This window comes from Malania oleifera, chromosome 2, assembly GCF_029873635.1.
Source record: "Malania oleifera isolate guangnan ecotype guangnan chromosome 2, ASM2987363v1, whole genome shotgun sequence".
NCBI classification, from domain to species: Eukaryota; Viridiplantae; Streptophyta; class Magnoliopsida; order Santalales; family Ximeniaceae; genus Malania; species Malania oleifera.
The window spans coordinates 143,834,777-143,861,170 of record NC_080418.1 but is presented as its reverse complement, the minus strand read 5'-3'; the positions used below and the strand labels follow the sequence as shown (position 1 = coordinate 143,861,170).

The 26,394-nt window shown below is 37.7% G+C and overlaps 1 protein-coding gene across 2 annotated transcripts in view; it reads right to left on the bottom strand.

Moving 5' to 3' along the window:
* The window catches only part of LOC131147860 (uncharacterized), a 62,781-nt gene that overhangs the window by 17,179 nt on the left and 19,208 nt on the right, over positions 1 to 26,394 (bottom strand). For both annotated transcript variants that reach the window (XM_058097480.1, XM_058097481.1), the window contains exons 6-7: positions 20,786 to 20,873; positions 377 to 559 (exon numbers count right to left, since the gene is read on the bottom strand). In XM_058097480.1, coding sequence (XP_057953463.1) covers positions 377 to 559; positions 20,786 to 20,873 — 271 coding nt within the window. The remainder of the gene's footprint in view (positions 1 to 376; positions 560 to 20,785; positions 20,874 to 26,394) is intronic.

The window sequence follows — 26,394 nt, the reverse complement described above, 5'->3', positions numbered from 1 at the left end:
AAAACATGACATACAAGTTGAAAATTAGAAGGGAAAAAAAGAATTTAAAGGGGAAAAAAGAAGAAGAAGAAGAAGGAATTCTAAACCTTCTGCATAAATATTTTAAGCATAAACTGATTAGAAAGCAAATGAACACGATAAATCCCATGAAACATGAAACAGAAAGTTACAATTCATGTTTGTGCACAAAACAATGATGCCACAAAAAAATTAAAATTCTGAATCAAGTTTGCACTTTTTTTTTTGGCATGCATATCTGAACCTCTTAGATTATCAAACTTGATCAAATTTTTTCATAAAATAAATCACACAACAGTTGAACTGACAAAACAAAAATCTGAAATAGTGGTCTGCCATATTCCATAACTATACAGACCTGGCCATCCAGCCCAGCAAATTCAGTATCAATAGCATCACGAGTAGTACCACTGATTGGGCTAACAATTGTTCTGTCCTCCCCAACTAATGCGTTCAAAATGCTACTTTTACCAACATTTGGTCGACCAACAATTGCAAGTGCAGGAACATAACTTTCTTCCTCATCAAGATTCTCTGAACCCTACATAATAATATCAAAAATTTCATCAAGGGTTTACTTACGTAAACAGAAAACTCCAATACAAATAGGGAAAAACACATGAATATGCTCAGTTGCATGAAAAAGTTTATATTTTGTACAAACACAAGTTCTACAAAAAAAAAAAATGAAATTCTATTAATTTTAACAAGAAATTAAAAAAAGCTTCAAATAAACTAGCAGTTAGTGAGGGTATTATTATATATGTTAATAACTAGCAGTTAATGAGGGTATTATGGTCATTGTGATGTACTTGGAATATATTATAAATAGAGAAGGGGACTTACCACTAGGATTGGTACAGTACAATGACCTTGGGAGGAGTAAGAAAAGAAAAATTTTGTGGAGATGTGCAGTGCTTGGCATTTTCTGGACTTTGTGGATTGAAAGGAATGCAAGGATCTTCAATAGCAAATTAAATTCTATGCATTTCCTTCGGACTAGAGTTGCTTTTAGGGCTTCTTTTTGGGCTCACTCTTTGGGTTCTTTCAAGGGATGCTTTTATCAGATTGGAGATAGGCTCTGGTGTAATTTTCATATCTATTGTGCCTTTTTGCTTTATTTAGAAGGATTTCTTATCCTCCTTTCAATGTAACTCCTTATCCTTTTCTTTAATATATCGCAACAACTGCAAAAACAAGCCCTAAACTTCATAGCCTATGCATGTCTACCACTATAGGGGGGTTGTAACACGCCACCAAAGGCCCAACTCCAACAGTCACAGGGAAACACAGCAGTCACAGCAAAAATCCTGGATGCAACTCCAGTTTAAAACCATAAGAATCACTTTAGAGTCACAAAACCAATCTCAGTTACCCACAGATATTGCTGCTCTGCAGCCTCTTGAAGTTTCCTCACCCAAGGACCATCCACGCACCCTCATGCACTGGTCAAAGGCTGACTGCTCCAACGCCACATGCCAGGGCATGAGGCTTCATTAAGCCTTGTTTTGAACCTGTTCTATTCCCACATATCTTTAATCCCTCTGTAATCCACAATATCAAGTTCTAGGTTACGTTTCTTGTTCAAAGATTGCACCTTTTTTGGCTGTTCACTCACGGCCCTTTGTTAGTAGTTGTTTGGTACCCTTACCATTGTAAGTGGTAGTTGAGCTCCTCAGAGCTGTGGACATTATGCTGATTTGATTGCAAGTGGTTCATAGTTGTTTCAGTTATTCACCTTGCTCTTGGTTGTTTTGACCTTGTTCCTTGCTCTTGTTCCTAGTACCTTGTTTGTAGTGCTGAGATGGAGTCTGAAACCCAAAAGTATGTTCCTTCATCATTGCTGCAGATAAAAACCAAGTTGGACAGGAAAAATTATGTGCAGTGATCTAAGGCTCTTGTCAAGATCTACTTGACAATCTTAGGCAAATCTAAACACACGTTTCGATTCGTGCCTAGTAAAAACAAAATGAAAAAAGTATGGACTTAGGAAAAGATGCATTGATTAGCTCCCTATTATAAAACTTGATGGAACCCCGGATTGCACGAATGTACATGTCCGAAGGAGATTTGAGATTTAGTCAAACTCTTAGGTTACAATGAACATTTTGGAAGCAGAGGGGGGGATAGCTATTCCTTGTATATTTCTTATTATTTCATCCAACATGCAATACATTCCCATGGTGAAATTTGAGAATAGTTATTCCTTACCTATTCCTTGGTATGGATTCATAAAAATTTTGACTTTGTTATTTTCTTTATGATAACAACATAATTTGTTATATAACTAATTGTAACTAACTTATTATAATTAATCTATTCCTAGGAATAGGCATTCTGAACCACACATATCCTTATATTCTAGTTTCACTCATATGTAAGATCTCTTCCTTGAGTACTTTCAGTTTAGACGGCCGACAGGAGACAAAAGTGTTACAAAGTACTTTGCAGAGATGAAAAAGTACAAGGGAATCATAGCGGGTTTGAAACCTGAGTCCGAAGCAGGTCCCAAGTTCTTGGCAGTGCAAAGTTGCCACCCATTGTTGATGTTTATTCTCATGTTCAAGCTTCCTTCAGCACCCATTCTTTCGTCCTTAGTTTCTGCATTTTGACCTCTAGCTTTGAGAAGATTGCTTTTGATACACAAGGTGGTTCTGGTTTTCCACCAAGTAGTTACAAAAGCTCCTAGGTGGTTCAAGTAGTCATGGCAAAAGGGATGGACATGGTAGAGGCCCCCGTGCAGGTGTACTCATTGTTGACAAGGAGGTCATAAGATTGAGTTGGGATCTTCATGGTAAATCCACACATATTGCCAACATAACCACCACCAATCCCATTCTTCACAGTTTAGTACTGAATATGTTTTAAAGGAAGAGTATTCAAAGTTCCTACAATATGAGGCATCCTAGCAAGCTTCTATTCCCATTGCATCTCTTAAACATGTAACCCCACAGCTTGCATGTCGTCGGGTATTGCTCTTACTAGTCCTTAAGTTATAGATTCATTTGCTATAGATCATAACCATTCCTACCCAAGACATCCACACCTATAGCAAATGAAAACAGAGACAATGGATCCCCTTGTCTAAACCCCCCAGAGGCCCTAACTCTAAATTGACCATTAACATGACCAAGAAAAGGGTTGAACCCTAGCATCCCTTGATCCACTTCTTCCACTTTCCTCACCATCACTTTATCTAGAAAATCCCAACTCACCCTATCATAAGCTTTCTCAAAGCCAAACTTAAAGATTAAACCCCTTGTACCCCTCCTCACATCCTCAACCACCTTATTAGTAACTAGCATTGCGTCAATAATTTGTCTATCTGTAATGAAAGCAAACTAGGCCATGGTCACAGTATCTCTTAAAACCTCTCTCAATTTGTATATGACATTGAAAGAATATTATAGAGGCTAAGGACCAAACTAATACGCCTATAACCACTTACCCTCATTTATCCCTCCTTTTAGGAATGAGGGACAAGAGAGTTGATTTCACACTAGTCTCACAACCCCACAACAACAACAATAACAAGCCTTAAGTCCCACAATGTGGGGTTGGCAACATGAATCCTTTTCCGCTAGTTCCCCAGATCAAGAGCATTTTCCTCATCTAATTTAAGAGCTATTAAATCCTTCCTCACTACTCTAGGTTATTTTAGATCTTCCCCTACTCCTTTTAATATCAGAAACAATAACTAACTCACCCCTCCTTATAGGTCGCTACTAAGCCTACATTTCAAATGCTCAAATTATCTAAGTCGCCCCTCCCTTATCTTGTCTTCAACAGGTGCTATGCCTAGTTTATTGCATATATGTTTATTTCTTAATGTATCTTTTAATGTTATACCACTCATCCATCATAACGTTCGCATTGTGGAAAATTTTACTTTTTGTACATGTTGTTTCTTAGTTGGTCAACATTCTAATCCAAAAAGCATGGCAAGCCTTATAATTGTCTTATAGAAATTTCCGTTTAATTTAAAAAGAATTCTACAATCACACAACACACCTAACGCACTCCTCCATTTTACCCAACTTGCTTATGTATTACATCCTCTTCAATTTCCCCTTCTACTAGCATAATAGATCCAAGATATCGAAATCTACTAGTCCTATTAATTTCTTGATTATCAAGTTTCATCTTCTCTCCAATACTCCCCCTTACGTTACTGAAATTGCATGTCATATATTATGTCTTATTCCTATTTGTCCTATTGCCTTTAGACTCTAAAACGGTTCTCCAAAGTTCTAACATAGATTCCACACCACTCTAACTTTCATCAATCAAGACAATATCATTTGCAAACAAAATACACCAAGGGATCTCGTTTCGGATGTTCCTAGTGTGTTCATCAATCGCTAAAATAGTACAACCTTGATATACACATATTGTGATTGAAAATTCTCTACATTCCCATCCTATAGTCCTAACGCTAGTCATTACTCTATTATACGTATCCTTTATGACCTCAGTATATCTACTAGAAACTCCCTTCTTTTCTAAAACCCACCAATGAACTTCCGTAGGAATTCTATCATGGGCTTTATCAAGTCAATAAAAACCATATGCAAGTCCCTCTTCATTTCCCTAAATTTTCCATTAACCTTCTTTCAAGATAAATAGCATATGTTGTCAAAACCAAATTCATTCTCTAAAACTCTCATTTCTAGTCATATTCTTTGTTCAATTTACCTTTCCCATAATTTTATCGTATGACTCATAATCTTAACTCTGCAGTAGTTATTACAATTTAGAAACAGCCTCTTGCAAAAATGCAAGGTAAGGCTGCGTACTATAGACCCATTGTGGTACGCCCCTTCCTTGGACCCCACATACACAAGAGGTTTGTGCATTGGGCTGCCCTTTTTTTTTTTTTTTAATATCACCTTTATTTTTGTATAAAGGTATTAACATGTTCTTCCTCCATTCCTCCCGCATTTTCTTAATTTTTATAAAGCATTGAATAGATTAGTTAACCATTTACTTCCTTTATTCCATAAACATTTCCAAACTTCAATTGGTATGTTATTTGGTCCTATAGATTTCCCACTTTTCATATTTTTTAAACCCATCTTAACTTCAATGACTCTACTTTTGCGAATAAATATCCTATTTTGAGTCTTTTTCTCATCTGTCACTTCTAATCTCAAGCTTTCAATTTAATCTTCATCAAACAACTTATTAAAGTATCTTCACCACCTCTCTTTTATATCTTTTTCTTTAATTAAGACATTGTCATTCTCATTCTTTGTACATTTTATATTACCTAAATCTTTGCATTTCAACTTTCTTTACTACCCAAGTATCTTCCTTTAGATTCACCTAAAACCTCTTTCACTATCTTTATGACAGAGTTAGCCACTTTGTTCTCCATATTGTTCGCATTTACCTTATCCCCTATTATCCGATCACTCTCTTCAATCATTTTATCTTTAAATTTCACTATATTTTATCCCTTCAAGCTCCACCACCAAATCCTCTTGCATTGATTTATGTAGCACTTCCTTTTCCATTTTTTAGTTAATAACTAATACTAGGACTCTACGTTGTGTACTCAAGCTTTCATCAAGATAACCTTACAATCTTTACAAGATAGACTATCCCATTCCTAGTTAAGAAAGAATCAATTTGACTTTTATGTTGCCCACTTTTGAAAGTTATTAAATGTTCTTCTATTTTTATAACGCTGGTATTGAATATAACCAAATCGTAGGACATGGCAAAATCTAAAATTGTATCACCAGCCTCATTTTTATCCCCATATCCATGACCTCCATGTATCCTCTAATAACCTTTATTTTCCTTTCCAATGTGTCCATTCAAGTGAATGCCTATAAAATATATTTCTAGGCGTTGGCATCCCTTGTATAATACTATCTATATCTTCCCAACATTGTCTTTTAAGGTTTTTTACTAAGCCTATTTGGAGGGCATATGCACTAATGACATTAACTATCTCTAAGCCTAGAGCTATCTTGATTTTTATGATACTATCTCCTTTTCTTTTGATATCTACTACATTATCTTTTAAGTCTTTGTCTACAATGATTCCCACCCTGTTTTTATGATTTTCTTTTCCAATGTACCAAAGTTTAAATCTTGATTTCTCAATTTCTCTAGCTTTCTCCTCCGTCCCTTTCATCTCCTGAAGGCAGATTAACTCAATTTTCCTTCTAATCATTGTATCCACAACCCCATTAAGATTAAATTCCTTAAAAAAAAAAAAAAATCTCAGGATGTCCTTTTAATTAGCTCCCAATTATCATAAAAGAAGGTCATTGTCAAGCCATAGAGACCATAAGCTTTCTGCGCTAGTCTCAAAACACAGTTTTTCTTAATTCCTTCATTTTCAAAGGGCCTCTCGAGCTATAAGCTAAAATTATCTCAATAAAACTCCAATTTATAACCTCTAGCATCAATCTCTAGGGAACTCTTCTGTATATAGGTGCTTGTACAAGCTAGCGATCTCATATCCAATCTGTCTATACAAGACATCTAAATCAAGTTCCAATTATTTATAAGGCTTTTCCTCCTCCTACCATTACCACCTTGTGAAAAAAAATAAACTAGAATTATAGCCCCCCTCCTCACCCATTTCACCCAAGGTTTTTTATGCCAACCCATATCTTTCCTTAATAACAAAACCTCTAAATCAATGGAAAATGTAGCCATTCTAGCCTTGCCCACCTCATCTAACATGCCGTAATCCTCCAGCCTGTCCAAGCCCACCTCTTTGTTTCACTGTCTTAACATATTTCAACTTTCTCATCAGTTTAAAACGCTCCCCCCCCCCCCCCCCTTTCCCCAGGCGGTAAACTTGGGACTCCTCCCCCCAAGACCTCACACGTCTCCAACTCATTCTTCAATGAAATCCGCTTAACTTCCTCACTCTCCAAAAGACTTTCACCTTCCTCTTTTCTATCTAGATAATCTAACACATCCAAAATTCTAGCCTTCTCAATCCTAATAACCCTAGAGACCTCCACATCCACTTTTTCAAAGTCTCTTCAAGACGCTTAAGCTTCCTCATGATCCTAAACCCTTTCCAACCCCTCTTGAAATCTTAACTCCAAGGATCCATAACGAAAGAGGAAAAAGAATCATGATCAAATCAAATATCTTCAAACTGAAAAAGAGATGTGTTGGGAAGTGGGGGTGGTGGACCACAACAAAAGACTAGCTCATATTGATTTGAGGAAGTGAAATAGGTGCCCAACACCTTACGCTTGGACCGACAATGAGACAAACACACCAAACAACAAACACCTTTGCACACTCTAATATAACCCACAATTACGAGATGACACTCAGCACTCTTAGCACTCTCACTTACAGAGCACTTCCTTGCAGCCCATACACAGTGCACATACACAATTCTTTCTTGTACATACCGCGCACACAATTTCTGCTGCTTGTCCAACATTGGATACTTAAGCTCCTTATATAGGCACTGAAAGTGGGTGCCAGCTAAGTAGAAATTTCTAGGCAGTTCCAATTGGCGTTTCTAGATAGAAGTAGACAGAATTCAAGAGAAGAAAGTTCTAGGGAGGGGCAGAGAATTATCTGAAGAATGGAGAAGTTTCCTGGAAAGAGAGAGAAGGAGAAGTTTCTAGTAAGGAGAGGGATGAACATTCTGGACAATAAGAGAAAGAATTTTGCAGAGAGAGAACTTTCTAGAAGCTTCTGGAGAAATAGAGTCGATGCTCTTTGAACAAGATGGATCCCACTTAATCTTTGCTAGATTCCAACAAAACAAGAAAATAATCAAACACAAGTCTAGACAAAATAGTTTGAGGAAGATTAAAAAACTTATCCTCCCAATATCTACAAAACAAAAAGTTGTCTAAACGACTAGCAACCACCTTCTCACCACCAACTGATCGAAAGAGAAGCAGAGAAAGGAAGATCCTTCAAACCACATTCCTTAATAAACCAATCAAAATTTTACATACTCGAAGTTAGCCCCCCCCCCCCCCCCTTTCTCTTTTTTCTCCCTTGGAAACCTTACAACATTAAAACAAACACCTACAATCCACCTAGGGGGAACAAAAGCCATAAGCAACATATAACTCATCCAAAAAAATAGGACCAAAAGCAGATCTAGAAGAACCATACACAGAAGTGAACCGCCACTGACCTGTTAATAGGCTAGACAACAAAATTACCATAAATTGTTCTACAGTTAATTAGGAAACAGATCTGTAAATATTTTTCCTGAATTAGGGGTCAATGCTTAATGTTAGGAGATGCTGTAATTAGGATGCTTAATGTTAGCTGTTAGGAGATGCTGTAATTAGGAGATATTGTAATTAAGGGATATATATCATTGCTGTAATTAGGAGATACTGTAATTAAGGGATATATTGTAATTAGGGAAAATGAATTCTATATAAGAAAAGGACCACTCGATTGAGGGTCATCAAGCAAATCTGACATGGTATCAGAGCCACTCTCTGAATCAACCTTGTCTTTGGTCCAATTTTAGTGGTTCTAGGCTCTGGTTTTCTGGTTTCTTGCGTGCAGGTTCTAGTTTGCAGTTTTTTGGTGAATTTCGAGAGATTCTAGTTATGGCTAAAAAAACCAACTCAGAAGTCTTTCAAAGTTGGTTTACAGGGAAGAATTAAACTGCCTGGGAGTTTTAGTTTCAACATTTTGTCATGGGAAAGGAGTTGTGGAGTCATGTTGATGGGAGTGATCCAGCACCTACTGATCGTATGAAGTTGGTTCAATGGAAGGTGAAAGATGCTCGCATGATGACTTGGATTCTTGGGTCTGTTGATCCACTGCTTATACTCAATTTAAGGCCTTACAAGACGGCTAAATCGATCTGGGAGTACTTGAAAAAGGTCTATCATCAAGATCACTCCGCCTGGTGATTTCAGTTGGAAACTGATCTTGCTGCCTATTCCCAAGGTACACTCTCTGTTCAGGAATAATTTTGTGGTTTTCAGAATCTTTGGGCTGAATTTTCCAACATTGTGTATGCCAACGTGTCGGCCGAGTCTCTCTCTATTGTTCAAGCAGTCCATGAAGCTAGCAAAAGAGACCAGTTTCTAATGAGACTAAGGCCAGAATTCAAGTCTATTCGCTCCAACCTGAGGCACAGGGATCCTTCACCATCTCTTGACATGTGTTTCGGAGCACTTCTTCGAGAGGGACAACGTCTTCTTATTCAATCTTTGCTTCCGCAAGAGAATGCTGTTGCATACGCTGCTCAAGGCAAGGGGAGGAGTCTAGACATGCGTACGGTTCAGTGCTACAGTTGCAAAGATTATGGGCATATTGTTGCCCATTGTGCTAAAAAGTTCTGCAGCTACTTTAAACAGAAGGGGCACATAATCAAAGAATGCCCAACACATCCTCAAAACCAACCCATGAATGCTTATCATGCTACTGCTACTGGCCACACTTCGGATGGAGTAACCAACACTCAAAATCTCACTCCAGTGTCACCTTCCACTGCTGCTACACCTGCCCTTACACCAGAAATGATGCAGCAAATAATTGTATCGGCATTTTCCACTTTAGGGCTGCAAGGCAAGGATACTATACCCTCTCAATCTTGGCTTGTTGATTCCGCTGCATCCAATCACATGACCAATTCTCCTGATATGCTTAGCAATGTTCGTAAGTACACTGGTTCTTCTAATATTCAAGTTGCTAATGGCCATCTTTTACCAATTACTGGGGTTGGTGATATTGCACCATCACTTGCTAATATTTTTGTATCACCTGGGCTTTCTATGAGTCTTATCTCGGTTGGGCAATTAGTGGATGATAATTATAATGTTCAGTTTTCTCGTGATGGTTGTCATGCGCAGGATCCGGCGTCAAGGAGGACAATAGCGAAGGGGCCTAAAGTTGGGAGACTGTTTCCATTATACTTTTCCATTTCTAGTATTCTTTGGCTTGTACTACTGTGTCCAATAATTGTGAAGTATGGCACAAACGTTAGGCCATCCAAACAATGTTGTTTTATCTCATTTGCTGAATTCTGGTTTGTTGGGTAAAAAAAAAATTCTTCTTTGCCTCATGCTTTGTCTTTTAACTGTTCTACATGTAAAATCAGAAAAAGTAAGTCTTCCCTTCCCTTCTTCCGGGAGTAGGGCAAAGAATTGTTTTGACCTAGTTCATAGTGATGTATGGGGCATTACTCCTGTCATTTCTCATGCTCATTATAAATATTTTGTGACATTCATAGATGACTATAGTCATATACTTGGGTATATTTTCTGCGCTATAAGCCTGAAGTCTTTTCTGTTTTCAAATCATTTCTAGCATATGAAGAGAATCAATTTACCACTAGCATTAAGACTTTACGATCTGATTCTGATGGAGAATATATGTCTCATGAATTTCTTGAGTTTCTTCGTCACAAAGGAATTGTTTCTCACCGCTCGTGTCCTTATACGCCTCAACAGAATGGCGTGGCTGAGTGCAAAAATCAACATTTGTTAGGTGTTGCTAGGACCTTGTTACTTGCATCTTCTGTTCCTCCTAAATATTGGGTTGAAGCTTTAACTACAACAGCATATTTGATTAATAGGATGCCTTCTAAAGTGCTAAATTTCGACCCTCCATACTATCTATCGTCTGCATAAACAGCTCCCTAGCTTTCTTGACTTACACACTTTTGGCTGTCTGTTTCGTACATCTACCTCCGCATCAACGTCACAACTCTCTGCACAATTTGTGAAATATGCCTTTATGGGATATAACTTATCTCAAAAAGGGTTTGTGTGCTACGATGCTTCCTCCAATAAATTTCATATATCTCGTAATGTCGTTTTCTTTGAGCATCAATGTTTCTTTCCTAGTTCTCTTACATCATCTCCTGCAATTTCTGTTCCTCCTCACTTTGATGATTTGATATGCCAACCTGAACACTTCAAGCTTGGTTTCCTCGACGATCTAGCAATGCTTCTCATCCACTGGAAAGGTATGGTTTCCCTCATACCTCCCTCACGGCTACCTTATCAACTGTGTCGATACCTAATTCCTACCCACAAGTTGATAAACATGAGTGTTGGAGAAAGGCTATGCAGGAAGAACTTCAAGCTCTTTAAGAAAATTGAACTTGGGACATGGTCCCTTGTCCTTCTCATATCAAGCTAATTGGGTGTAAGTGGGTTTTTTCTGTGAACCTTCGGCATGATGAGTATGTGGAACATTATAAGGCTTGTTTGGTTGCCCTTGGTAACCGCCAGGAGTATGGGGTTGACTATAAGAAGACCTTTGCTCCTATCGCTAAAATGACCACTATACATACTATTATTACCATTGCAGCCTCTCAAGGATGGTCCCTTTGCCACATGGATGTGAAAAACCCATTTCTTCACGGTGATTTACCAAGAAGATGTTTACATGACACCTCCTCCTAGCCTCTGCTTGTCGTCGACGTCGAATATGTGTAAGCTGAAGCGCTCTCTATATGGTTTGAAATAGGCTCCCTGGGTCTAGCTTGATAAGTTCCAAGCTACCTTACTTTAGTTTTCTTTCATCCAAAGCCAGTATGAATCCTCGTTGTTTCTTCGTACGACTTCTATCGGCATCGTTCTTCTTCTAGTTTATGTCGACAACATTGTCATCATTGGGACTAATTCTGCTCTCATTGATCAACTCAAGCAGCATCTTAATGATTCCTTCCATATGAAGGATCTTGGTCCTCTCCGATATTTCCTCGGTTTGGAATTTCAGTCTGATTCAACTAGGGTTTTCCTACATTAGCATAATTACACGGAGGACTTGATTTCCTTGTCTGATTTGCAGGTTTCCTCTTCAATGGATACCCCTTTGGAAGTGAATGTCAAATATCGACGTGAGGAGGGGGATCTCCTTCCTGATCCCACAGTGTTTCGACAGTTAGTTGGTAGTCTCAATTATTTCACTTTTACACGGCTTGACATCTCCTTTATTGTCCAACAAGTCAGTCAATTTATGCAGTCTCCTCGTCACCTTCATCTTGCAATGGTTTGCTGAATTATTCGATCTCTCCAAGGTTCTTCTCACTGTGGCTTATTCTTTTCTACTAGTACTCTTCGCCTTGCGGCTTTTAGTGATGTTGACTAGACAAGATGTCCTGATACTCACCGGTCTATCACGGGGTGGTGTATGTTTCTTGGTGATTCCCTTATCTCTTGGAAAAGTAAGAAACAGGATCTTGTTTCCAAATCTTTGACCGAATCAAAGTACTATGCCATGTCAGCAGCCTGCTCGAAGATTGTGTGATTCCGTGGCTTACTTACTGAAATAGGTTTTCCTCAGTCTACTACCACTCCTCTTCATGCTGATAATACGAGTGTTATTCAGATCGCTACAAATCCCGTCTATCATGAGCGTACCAAACATATTGAGGTGGACTGCCATTCTATTCGGGAAGTTGTTGATACTCGGGTTATCTCTCTTCCACATGTCTCAAGCGACCTTCAGATAGCAGACATCTTCACCAAAGCTACGACACGACTACATCATCAGTTTCTTGTTGGCAAATTGATGCTTATTGATCCACCAGCATCAATTTAAGGGGGCATGTTAATAGGATAGACAACAAACTTACCATAAATTGTTCTACAATTATTTAGGAAACAGATCTGTAAATATCTTTCTTGAATTAGGGGTCAATGCTTAATGTTAGGAGATGCTATAATTAGGAGATATTGTAATTAAGAGATATATACCATTGTTGTAATTAGGAGATACTATAATTAAGGGATATATTGTAATTAGGGAAAATGACTTCTATATAAGAAAAGGACCACTCGATTGAGGGTCATCGAGCAAATCTGACATGACCCTACTTTTCACATCTAACAAAACCAAGAGGGAGAATAACCCAACAAGGCTATCAATTCTAGAAATGGAATAAGTATCCCAAACAATAAGAATGCCCCCACCTGTCCCTTGAGAAGATAGATACTCCTACTCCTTGCACCTACCCTCTCAAATACTCCTCACTATCCACCTCCCCCCCCCCCCCCCCCCCAAAAAAAAAAAAGCTACTCTAGTTTAGTTTTCTAATGTAACACAATTTCAAGACAATGTCAAACCAAAACTTCCCTATACAAGCCCCTCTTCCTAGTAGCCCCTAAACCCCTAACATTCCAACTTATGATCCTCATATTTTAACTATCGCCCCACCCCCAGAACAATGAAAAATAAAAGATAAAAAAAATAAAAATAAGAGACTAGCTTCTTAAGTTTTTTTGAACATTCTTTCTTTTTCACTCATAGGTTTTAGGACTAACCTCCTTTTAAGAGACTCAAAAGCTTTAAGCCCATCTCTTCTAGGAGTTTTTGTGTCTCTATTGTCTTCCAAACAACCCCCCCCCCCCCCAGGGGGCTTAAGACTAATAGCCATGACTCAGACCTTGTTAGAATCCTCCTTTTGGCATAAGGCATAAAATTTAGACCAATTAGGGGTGCGAATAATACCTTGTTGAGAATTAGAAATGCCCTCATCCTCTCATGGAAGTTCTTTCACATAATCAACCACCACCACCACGCATCTACCCCCCCCCCCCCCCAAAAAAAATAAAAAATAAAAATAAAAACAGACATTGCATCACCCAAGACGTCAATGGTATTATTATCAAGAATAAGAAGTTTAGGGTAGATGGCCAAAGATCCCTTCCCCTTCAAGTCTTTTACTTAGAAGTCGTGGTATTCTTAAAATGGTGAACACCAACTCGTGCTTCTTCAGAGAGCTTCTTAAGACTACCTTCCCTGCCTTCCTGCTGTTTAAGCCAAGAAATATCTTCCAAGCAAAGTTGATTACTTGAATCATTTCTAATAACATAATTTACTTGGATTTATAGGCATATTATCCCCACTTTCGAAACCAATTTCTGCAACAGATAATCTAATACAATCCCTTTTCAAATTTGCTTACACGTTTCATCTTCTTATTCAAAATACGAACTTCCATCTATCCCAGTATATTCACAAGATTGCAACGAACCCCTTAATAGCAGTCAAATAGGGAAGATAGAGCCTGTTGAACAGGAATACTTGGTTCTAGCATACTGTCATTGGTTGTTTCACTCTTTCCTTGCAATTAACTTCCCTTTTGTGGAGACTGAACTCCCAGCTGCAAAAGCTTCATATCCTTCTGTACATCTAGTTTTGCCATTGGCCCTTCAGCCATAATACCAGCTCCCTTTTGTTCCTGATGGGCATCACCTACTTTAATAACTGCATAGTAAGCTTGGCCAAACCCAGACATTGGACTTGTCCAAAACCAGGCCATCTTCTAATTATGCCCTCATTGGGCTTCTTGCCTTTCTTCTCAACCCATCCAAAACAGCATGCTTCTTCTCTGCCCATTAACCAAAGCCCACATTTGATAACCCTAATTTGTTTATATTCAAATTAGGATATCTTCTCCTTCCATATCACGTAGAAGAAGGAACCATTTTTGGACAAATATACCTCAAATGGCTTTAGTTTCAGATGAAGATCTTTCCATGTTTGCTCAACTCCTTCACCCTGAGCACTACAAGGCACCCAGTGAAAGCCTCTGAAAGGCACGGCCCTCTCCTTGGGTTAACATCGACTCTCCTAATGTTTACCAAACCACAATCGGCGATGCAAATCAGAGTCATCAATCATATTCATACCATTCCTATTTTGAGAGTTGCTAGATCTTTCAAAGCTTGAAGGAACAACTATCGCCCTGAGGCATTCACCACCTCAGGGAAACAAGCTAAATGGCGTCATCCTTTTATCTTAAAATTTCTCCAAACACAAGAATCGACCTCTTCCATTTGACAAAGTTTCAAACTAATGGCTCCTTGGCTTCCCTGAGATCTGGCCTCCTGAATCCTTATCAAACCCACCTTGTATAGACCAAAGCAAGACCATCTTCCCTAAAACCCACTAAAATTCATCATTCATCAACAATACTATCAACATGCGCCTTCCCAATGAATTCTGAAATGCATTATCCAATTGATCTAGGTTAAACACCTTCCACTCGGCTTTGAGAGTACGATGAAAACACCATAAACATTGCAATAATTTCAATCACATACAGAGGTCACTAACCTGAATCAATGGTGATTTCCAGCTCATTAGACCATGTCCATTATTACCCTCCCCCTTTCTTGAAGTTAAATGTTTCAAAATGGATGACTTCTATTTGTTCCTTTGTAAAATAAGATGATCAAATAGCTGAAGTAGGGTTCTCTTTCACTCAGTTATCAGTAGGGTGAGAATAAGAGACATTTGTGCCCCGTCTTAAGGGGTGAGCATTGATGGCTGTATGATAGCACTGAGAAGGAAATCGTAATTGGGGAACTAGTACAGTTGTCCTTTAAGGATACAAATGTAAGTATTGTTAATTTTGGTCTAAATCCCCTTTCCATCTAGTTTGCTTTCATTATATATAGAAGAAATTTACATAGTTGTTGCCTAATTTTCAGCACATTTTCAGCGCCTAAATGCTGCCAGATTTTCAGCATTATTTACAGCCTAATTTTCTGCTATATACAATCTAAATATAAACTAAAATATTTCAACTAAATTATTTACAGCCTAATTATCCAAAATTATCTCCGTAACATCCCCCCTCAAATTGATGTTGGTAGATCAAGAAGCATCAATTTGTCAACCAAGAACTGATGTCGATGCTAAGAAAGAGCTTTAGTGAATATGTCTGCAGTTTGACGTTCAGTGGAAATGTGAGCAAGAGTAATCACTTGTTTGTCAAAGGATTAACGTATGGAATGGCAATCAACTTCAATATGTTTCGTATGCTCATGGAAGATAGGATTAGCGGCAATCTGAATAGCACTGGTATTATCAGCATGAAGAGGAGTGGAATGAAGCTGAGAAAAACCAAGTTCCCCCAATAACCCACGAAGCCATGTGACCTTAGAGCATGCGGAAGACATAGCACGATACTCAAACTCAGTGGAGGACTTGGAGTACTTGGAAACTCTGTCTTGCTTCTTACTCTTCCAAGAAATGAGCGCATTCCTAAGAACATGCACCAGCTAGTAACAGGGCGATGAGTATCCGCACATCCGGCCCAATCAGCATCACTATACCCCACCAACTGTAAGGAAGATTCCTTAGGAAAGAACAACCTGTGTGTAGAGGTGCCCTTCAGATATCGGATAATGCGCCAGATAGCGCCCAAATGAAGATGTCGGGGAGCCTACATAAATTGACTAACTTGCTGTACAGCAAAAGAAATATCAAGACGAATAATCGTAAAGTAGTTCAAACTCCCAACAAGCTGCCGATACAATGATGGATCTAACAGAAGCTCGCCTTCCTCCTCACAAAGCTTAAGATTTACCTCCAAGGGAGTAAGAACTGAGCTACCCGATTGGAGACCAGCCAATGAAATCACTTCCTGCATGTATTTATGCTGGTGTAACAACATACCAGTCGGAGTAAGCTGCACCTCAAAGCTAAGAAAGTACTGCAGGGAACCAAGATCTTTCATGTGAAAAGAGGCCTTGAGATGCTATTGTAATTGCTTAATTAACTCAGTATTAGAGCCAGTAATCACAATGTCATCAATATATACTAGAAGCAATACAATTCCTCTAGAAGTCTTGTGAAGAAAAAGAAAGGAATCAAACTGACTTTGAGTAAAATGAAAAGCAAGCAAGGTAGAGTGAAATTTATCAAACCATGCATGCGGAGCCTGTTTCAGTCCATACAAGGATCGGCATAGCCGACAATCCTCTGAGGAAGGTGTAGCAAACATGCTGGGAGGTGACACATATAGATTTCATCCTTCAAATCCCCATGTAGAAAAGCATTCTTCACATCCATCTTCCGGAGAGACCACCCCTGCAACGCAGCAAGTGCCAAGATAGTCCGCACAGTAGTCATTTTGGCAACAAGTGTAAAGGTCTCTTCATAATCAATACCATACTTCTGCTGGTTCGCAAGAGCCAAGAGATGGGCCTTATATCTGTCCAATGATCCATCAAACCGACGCTTGACTGAGTACACCCATTTACAACCAATAGGTTTGACACCAGAGGGACAAGTCACAAAATCCCAAGTGTGATTATCTTGAAGAGCTTGGATTTCTTCTTGCATAGCCTGCTGCCAACATGCTCGAGTGGCTGCCCGGGTATATGAGTGAAGAACAGAAACAGTGTCGAGTGTAGCAATAAATGAGGTATGAGGAAAACCATACCTATCCGGTGGATGTGTAACCTGGGTGGAGCGTTGAGGAACCGCAGAATTAGATGACGAATCAACGTCTCGAAGGGGCTTTGAAGAAGGTGGAGAACGTCGATGATACACCACACCTGGTTTAAATCGCTCAATAGAAGAAGACACATCATCAAAAGTGGGAAGAAGAGTACTAAGAGTATCAAAAATAACCTGAGACTGAAAGAAATATTGATTTTTGAAGAAAATCACATTCTGAGAGATCCAGAATTTGTTTGCATGAGCATCATAACAAACAAATCCTTTCTGAGTATGACTATATCCCATAAAGGCACACGTGACAGACTGGGTAGCAAGCTTGTGACGCTCAACAGGTGGTTGATGAACAAAACAAACACACAAAAGTATGAAAGGATTGATACTCAGGAGATATGCCAAATAATCGAAAATAGGGATAATCATAATTTAGAGTGGCCATAGGCAAACGATTGATCAAATAGACAGCAGTAGATAAAAATTCTACCCAAAACTTGGAAGGTATAGTAGAATCAATCAACAAAGTACGATCGGCATCTAAGAGATGACGATTCTTACGCTCAGCGACTCCATTTTGTTGAGGGGTATAAGGACAAGAACGCTAGGAAATGATCCCCTTTTTCTAAAGAAAAGTCTGAAAAGAATGAGACATGTACTCCCCCCCCTGAGTCGGAGCGTAAAGTTTTGATACAAGTACTAAACTATGTCTTGACAAACGCAACAAATTTTTGAAAGACATAAAACACCTCAACTTTAGAGCGGAGAAAATATATCCAATTGAATCAACTATAATCATCAACAAACGTCACAAAAAACGATACTAACCATGAGAAATAACAAGACTCACACCCCAAACATCAATATGCACAATCTCAAAGCAATTAGAAGAACGACTACCATGTGCAGGAAAAGGTAAAGTTTTAGTTTTACCAAGATGACAAGTAGCACAATCAAAAGATACATGAGAAGAAGAAAAGGAATCTTCATTGCCCAAAAAACCATGTTTCATAAGACGAGCCAAGAAAATAGAATTAGGATGACCCCAATTTCTTATGTCAGACTTCATTATTATTGGCAGTAGTCGTGCAAGCAAGAGAAACAACATTAGGAATAGAAAACTGTAAAGGAAATAAACATCCCACTTAAGGCCCCTTCGTGATCATTGTCCCCAACACCTGATCCTACACAAGACAACCACCACGAGAAAAATGAACATCACAATTATTATCTACCAATTGTCCAACAAAAATCAAATTGGTAGACAATCCAAGAGAGACAAAAATAGCGCGAAATGAAGAGCCCAAATTACCAAAAGCAATTATTGGAAGAGTGCTGCCATCAACAATCTGAATATTTTGCGTGCCTCTATACTTACGAACACCGTGGAGACACGTTATATTACCAATCATATGATTAGAAGGGCCTGAATCAACAATCCAAGAAGTTGAGTTAGTAGTCCTACCTTGCAGGCCTAAGGCCGTAAAAGCAAACACAATCATCTATTGGACCATTGCTAGCGTGATAACAGACGAATCAAAGCTTACAGTGGGTGGCGTAGAAGAAGAAGAAGAGGACTAAACAGCAGCCTGAAAAGCTTGGGATTGGCGATTTTGAGGCCGCACTCAACAGTCTTTGATGATATGACCTTCTTTCTTGCAGTAGTTACAAACTTTCTTAGGACAGTTGCGAGTAATATGACCAAACTCCTTGCAACTGAAACACTGCAACTTGTTCCTCCCTCTCCCTTGTGCTGCATATGCTACATTCGCAGCCTCAGAATATAACTTCTCAGAAGTCATACCCATTTGAGTGGATAACCATTGTTCTTCACGCAATAAATCTCCCAAACAAATATCCAAAGAAGGAACCGGATTATGGCTCAATAAACTGGCTCGAACTGGCTCAAATTCAGGTCAAAGTTTCATCAAAAACTGATTGTGTTGACTCTCAGCATGAACCACTTGAACAGCCACAAGCGCCGTAGGGGAAACCTTAGCATGAACAATAGCAGAATATTCGCTCCAAAGATTAATAAAACCAGAATAAAATTGTTCAATAGGTAAATTATGTCGACTGTAATTACTAATTTCCAACTCCAATTGAAACTTCTGAACACTGTGATCTTGGTGGTAAATACGGAGTAGATAATCCCACATAGCCTGAGCCGTAGTAAAACAGCGAAGATTGGTCAAAAGGTAAGACTCAATCGTCCCCAACAGCCAAGAGATCACCTTAGCATCCTTGACCTTCCATTGTGCAAATTCCTTTTCATCAATGGGAACTTGGGCAGAACTATCAATATGATTTGATAATTTGTTCCCTTTCAAGAACATTTTAAATTGGAATTCCCATGTAGGGAAATTCTGTCCAATAAATCGAACAATAGTCTTTTCAACAGACATGAAGAAAGGCACTGAAAAAAAAAAAAAAAAACCCAAGTAGTCAACCAAATAGACGGCAAGCCTAACTCAAATCAGGTCCAAATTCAAAAAATAAGAGGTCCACAGACACAACTAGATTACAAAAGCCCAGCAGAAATAAAAAACCCAGATCAAACACAGAAGCCTATCTCGAAATACCTGCCCTGTGTGAAAACCAGCACAGCAGAGGAAGAAACACAGCACCTTCATCGATCACACCAGGATAATTCAAAGCTGCTGACCACCACAGAAACTAAAAAAAATCCGGCAGCCCCCAACAAAACTCAAAAACCACCAAAGTGGACACCACAGAGAAGGCTGACGCCCACGAAAAGCAAGAAAAAACTTGCTGAAACCGAGAGAAATTAAAAAAAAAAACTGCGGTGAGAATCACACCAAGTGATTAAGACCAAAACGACACAATCAGAAGAGGGGCTCTGATACCATGTTAATTGCCATCAAGTTTGCTTTCGTTATATATAGAAGAAATTTACATAGTTGTTGCCTAATTTTCAGCACATTTTCAGCGCCTAAATGCTGCCAGATTTTCAGCATTATTTACAGCCTAATTTTCTGCTATATACAATCTAATATAAACTAAAATATTTCAACTAAATTATTTACAGCCTAATTATCCCAAATTATCGTGGTAACAAGTATCTATCTGTGTGATTAACCAACAACCATTCTTATCTCTCTTCCTCTCTCACTTCTCTAGAGCTCTCTCTTTCTCTGCCCTCCAACTCTTAATTGTAACTATGAAACTATAATGAGGGATGCTGATCTATAGGATAATGGGTCTCAAAGAACAAAGGAGCAACTAAAAAAAGGCATTTACAAAGTACCTCAAATTCCATATCTTACCAAACAGTGAAAACCAATTTTATAGCTTTACTATAGCTAAATAATTTTTAAATCCACTCATACCCAAAGCAGAAGCTGAAGGATTGCTTATTCAACAAAAAAGGGACAATTTGTTAAATTATGATTTCGTATATGAACAAACGGCAGCGTCTCATAAAGTAGTTTCAATCAGTATAATACCTTAACCACCAATCTATGGTACATAAAAGTTCATTCAATCCCAAAATGATAAGATTATAGCAGTTATGTACATCAAAATTTAGAGATAGCAGACACATCCAGAACATAACAACTTATTGATCAAATACCTGAACTTTTTTTATTCCTGAACAAACAAGATCAAGAAGCTCTCCAGTTCCAGTCCCAGTTATAGCAGATAAAGGAAGTGGTGAAAACCTAAACAATTAAATGAAAAGTTCATTCACTGTTTATCTGAAAGAGAAATGCAAAATAATAGGCAATTGCAAACCACCATATAATCACAAAGATTATTTTACAATTTTTTTTTTGTAAAGCAATTAAGAAAAAAGGCATCCAAGTTCCATAATCAAACCAGTACAGCATTCCAGATATGACTTCTGCCGAATTGGGTGCACCTCATAATTACAGTTTCAGAAAAGTCTGGTCTGTCAGGCTGGTCAACCATTACCCAGTCACTGAGCTAATAACAAAATATAAATGCATTAATCTACAGACAGATGCACAATACATGTATGTCTGCACATTTACAAGAAGCATTGGCTTCGACATCTTTCTTGAAAGACAAATATGACGCACCTATGAATCTATGATAAGATTCCACCAAAAACTTTCACGCACACACCTTGAAAAGAACCACTTATCCTACAGTTCTAATTCCTGCTGTTTCTTATTCCAAGGTTCATTTCTGCTGTCCCACAGATTCAATGTCATGCCTCTGCAAATAATAGTTGTAATCATATTAAGAAACCAGAATCACCATTAAGATCAATAGCCGTTTCAGGGCCAGTCCTTTTTTCTCCTCTTCCCTAGGGAACATGAACACTGCAGTAGCTAGGAATGTGATCTCTGGAATGTTAGATGCCCACTTTTCAGAACCTATTAGAATCCTACATGACAAGCATCTTGAATTAAGTGGGAATGCAAGTTGCCTCTCAAACATGGGCATTCAAACCCCACCATTTCTTTAGGTCGTCTTGGTTTCCCTAGGAATCCAACTTGGTGGAACAAAAAATACCATACAATTCATTGGGCTCTTGAACGGAATTCTTGTTCACTATTATTATTTTTTGTTAGAAAAAAAAAAAAAAAAAGATCTCATTAAAGAAGAAAGGATATAAAAAAATGAGAATTGAGGAATTCTCGTAAGAAGATGAAAGAATGGAAAAGAAGAAAATTACACTCAAAATAACACAGTGAACCGGTCACACTGTAAATCTGCAAAGCACATCCCCTTAAAACAATCTGCTGCAAAAAGCCATAAGAAGCCCTATGCTGAATCCTATCCTATAGCAAATACCACAGAATCTTCTAAAAACCATAAAAAATCAAGCATTCTGTTCCCACATTTCGAACACCCGTACCAAATCCGGTGAAAGAAATGGCCAACACCTTCACCAAAGCCCAGTATCCTCAAAAATACCACATATATCTTGCTCCATTATCATATCCTCCACAAGGACAATCCAAGAACAAATGAGAGACAGATTCAGAACTATCAAAGCAAAGAACGCACACATCTAGTGATAGAGGCTCAAAAGGCCTCCTAGTCTGCAACAAAATTTTGGCGTGAACTCTATTAAGAACAACCAAACAAATAGAAGTCTTCATTTTAGAGGGACTTTTGGCCTTCCAAATACTATGATGAACCAAAAAGGTCATGTTCTCATAAGATCATATGGTGAGCACATTTAAAAAAACTCCATATAATCCTCTAAGAAAAAATAGTGTCATTTGTCCGCAAACTGAAGATGAGACACCACAAACCCCTCGCTCCCCCTCTCAATCCCTCTTTCATGCCCTCTAATTGGTTTTCTAGCCATTATTTATGCTATGATGGTCTGACTTAACAAGACTCATCAATAGTTAAAATCTAAAAAGCCTTTTTTTATTGATTTTGATTGTTATTTCAGGCTATTTCATGGTGTTGACACAGTGTTATTGATCAAAAACCCATTTGGTGTTGAAATGAAATTTCATTAGTGAAATGGGAGATTAGTCATTCAAATGAAAAGGAGAAAATTCAGAAACTCCTGCTTGATATTCATAAGAAAGAATATTATCGAGATGGGAGGGTTATACAAAGCTTGAGATTACTCATGTTAGATTACCACTTGACCTAAAAAACTCAATTATCATGTTGTCGGACAACAATGTATATCAAGCTTCAACATTCCCTGCTGTGCAGCCAGATTTTACATGGAGAAGTACCCAATGATTGAGCAAAACCCATTATTAGGAGTAGTAACTTACCAAACAAATGATAAACACAGGCAACAAGTATTGAACCCCTTGGCAACCATGGCTCTGACAGCAACTTGTTGGAAAAATAAAGCAAACAAAATAGGCAAACATGAATTTAACAAGGTCCTTTTATTTAACTAGGTCCTCATTCCTTACAAAAAAATCCACTATGATGAAAGAAATGGCGTAAAATCAATCTAAAACACTCAAACCAAATCTCACATACCTGTATATCTCATGAATAAAGGTGAATTAAAATAGCATCCGTGACCGATACATAATGCTACTATGTAACAGTTTTTTTGGGCCCCAATACCGTTAGACCCTGCTAAATCAGTGGGAAGAAAAATCACACCTGTAACGGCTATTACAAACTGCTACCGTTACGTAAGGGCCGCTACGGCCATTACGCAACCACTATAGGACTGTTACAAAAAATGTTTTTTTTTAATTTTATTTTTTATTATTTTTTACTTTTTCTTCTCAATTTTATTTTTTCCCTTTTCATTCATTATTCTCAATAAGAAATGTGGACGGGGTTATAATGAGGATAATAATGATACAAAAATTATTTTTTTAATATTCAGAAGAGATGCATTAATTAACAATTTGAATGGACATTATTTTTTTGAAAATATTTATTTTGTTAATAATGTTATTTTTCTTTTCTATATTTTTCAACTTCAAGCTTCTTTCTTTCCTAGTTTTTACCTAGTTTAAGTTGTAGCATGTTAGTACATAATTTATTTAATGATAAATTTTACGTTTCTATGCCATAGTGTTAAAGCCTAGGTTACAGTTACAATATAACTTGTTAGTCCAAAATTATTAGATTTTTTTAACAAACAAAAATATATATATATATATATATATATTACATTTATTGTATTATTTGTATGTCTTGTGTGCCTAATAGACTAGTGGACTGTATAATGAATTTTTTTTTATTAATTAATTTATCAAGCATGTGATTAGTGAAAAAGTGAAAAAGTATATATATAATTTTTCTATCAATAGCAGTTTAAAGCAAATGAAAAATTTGTTCCCTTTTCTAAACAATGTTAGTAGGTTGAACTAAATGATTCAAAATACAATAAACTCTTTTTAAGAAGAGTTAAGAGCTTAAAACATGCAAATTTACCAACATACATAAGGTTGTGTATGCTTGAAAAAAATTCATGGCCATTACCCCCACTGCCGTTATATAACATCCACTACTCCCACGTCCTACTACACCCATTTAACATCAAGTTGAACATCACCCAAATGGGACCCTACCATCATGCAATTTTACATCATGCTGGATGTTCTTCATTCTCCCTTCCAACTTATGACAAAAGTACAAAACCCCTTTTCACTTTGAGCAACCAATGAATCTCTTTAAGCAAGCTTCAATTTATAGGCTTCAAATCCTTGCTCACCAAGTATCCTATCCTCACAAGGAATACATAAACCTTACCTTGCTCTTTAAGCATCTTGTTCCCACAAAGAACAGGAAATTTACCTGCCAAGTATGTCCAACAAAAGGGGAAAAAAAAAATTATTAAAATGAAGTTGAGATGAACCCCAACAAATCTCCACCTTAGATCAAATTCTTTCAAGCAATAGCGCACAAAGCTCTCCACCTTAATGCTCATCATCACCAACAAAGTCTTCAAATCATGTTCATACTTCCTTTTATAGCCATGCCTGTGAAGGAAAAAATTCAACCCAAATAAGTACAAGCTATAATGCCAAAAGCTTGCACAAAAGATCTTCTACCTTCAAAGTTCAAACCATCAAGTAAAAATTTCTTACCTTTAGTACTCAGCTACTCCTGCTCCAAGCTAGGGTCACAATAAACTCAATGTCCAAATGTGGCATAATTTCATTGCTTCAAACCATCATCAGCATCATACTTTGCAGCCAATATAACAACAAAAGAAGTCTTCTCAGCATTCTGAGGTTGCTGATGTGCTGCACAACTCCACCTTGAACAAAGTCCTTCAAGAAACCATGCACTCAACCATGAAATCAGAAAATTCATGGACTTCCACACTATCTCATCATCTTACTTTCCCAGCCATCAGCTCTTACTTGTTAGAACACCATTTGATCTAAAAGTTTAAGCTATGAGGTTTCAGGCCAACAATCTACATGAAGGCTCAAACTCTCACTCGCACATGCAGCCAGATTGCATGTGTAGAAACTAAAAACAAACAATGAACAACAACTCTTAACAAGCATAATACACATACATAACAGTGATCACTGCATTTTTCTTAAAGAATAGCAACAGATTTATCACTAAAGTTTACAAGCGCAATTGAGCCCCTATGTTTCTATCATTATTATTATTATTTGATAGCAAAAGAATTATATTAGGAATGAGAATAGAGAAAGTTAGAAAGCTAGATGAGGACAAGAGATCCTCAAAACCCATAAAACAAAGAATAAAAATAAAAGTAAAAAAAAAAAAAACTCAGAAACAAAAAATCAAAACAAATCCTATTTAAGAAAACCCCTCTTAAAACCTTTCCTTCGTAATTGATATTTGACAGACCTTTAAAGCCTTGCTAATTTAGCAATTCCTGCTGAACTTTATCAGATTAACTTTTAGCTCCATCCAACTGAACTTCATTCCCTCCATGATCAGTCATCCACAATCCCATTCTATCCAAAAGATTCTGAACAGCAACATCTTGTTCACTGATCTTCCCCACAGGAGTAAGTAGTATCCCATCCTTATGCTGATTATCCACAGCAACATTCTGCTCACTATTCTCCAAGGGAATAGGTAGTGCCTCATCCTTACTCTGATTACTCGCAACCAAAAATTCTCATCCAGCTCCCCCTCCTCAAAGATAGAAACATCCTCTAAATCTTCAAGCGAACGAGGGAACACCGGGCCCAAACACATCCAATGAATCGGACCCATAATCTAGACTTTTGGGTATCTCATCCAACAATAAAACCACCATCACAAGCAAAATCACTTTCAAAATCACTATCCTCATCTGAGACAACCTCCCGTTTTTTCCCCCTCTGAATTTTATTCATCCATATCAACCATAGAACATTTTTTTTAATAGCAAAAGAAGAGATTTCATTGATAAGAGAAGAATTTACAAAAAGAAGAAAAAGACTCCCCGCATTAAAATTCTGGAGAAACACAGAAAAAAAACAAACTAATATAGCAAAAAATAGAAAAAATCATAAAATTCAGAGCAGAAGATTCCTCCAGTCTTGCAGAATTTCCAAAACAAACTAATAAAACAAAAACTTGAATAAAAACATAAAATTCAAAGTGGAAGATTCCTCCAATCTATCAGAATATCCGAAAAACAAACACCCTTAAAGCAGCCAAACTCAATACACCGTAAAGAAGTCAGGTAATGAATCTTCTCCCAAACCAGCTGCCAATTCAATTTTCTTCCTGAAAAAACATGTGCATTACGCACCAACTGTAATCCCCAGAATACTGCAAAAATACCAC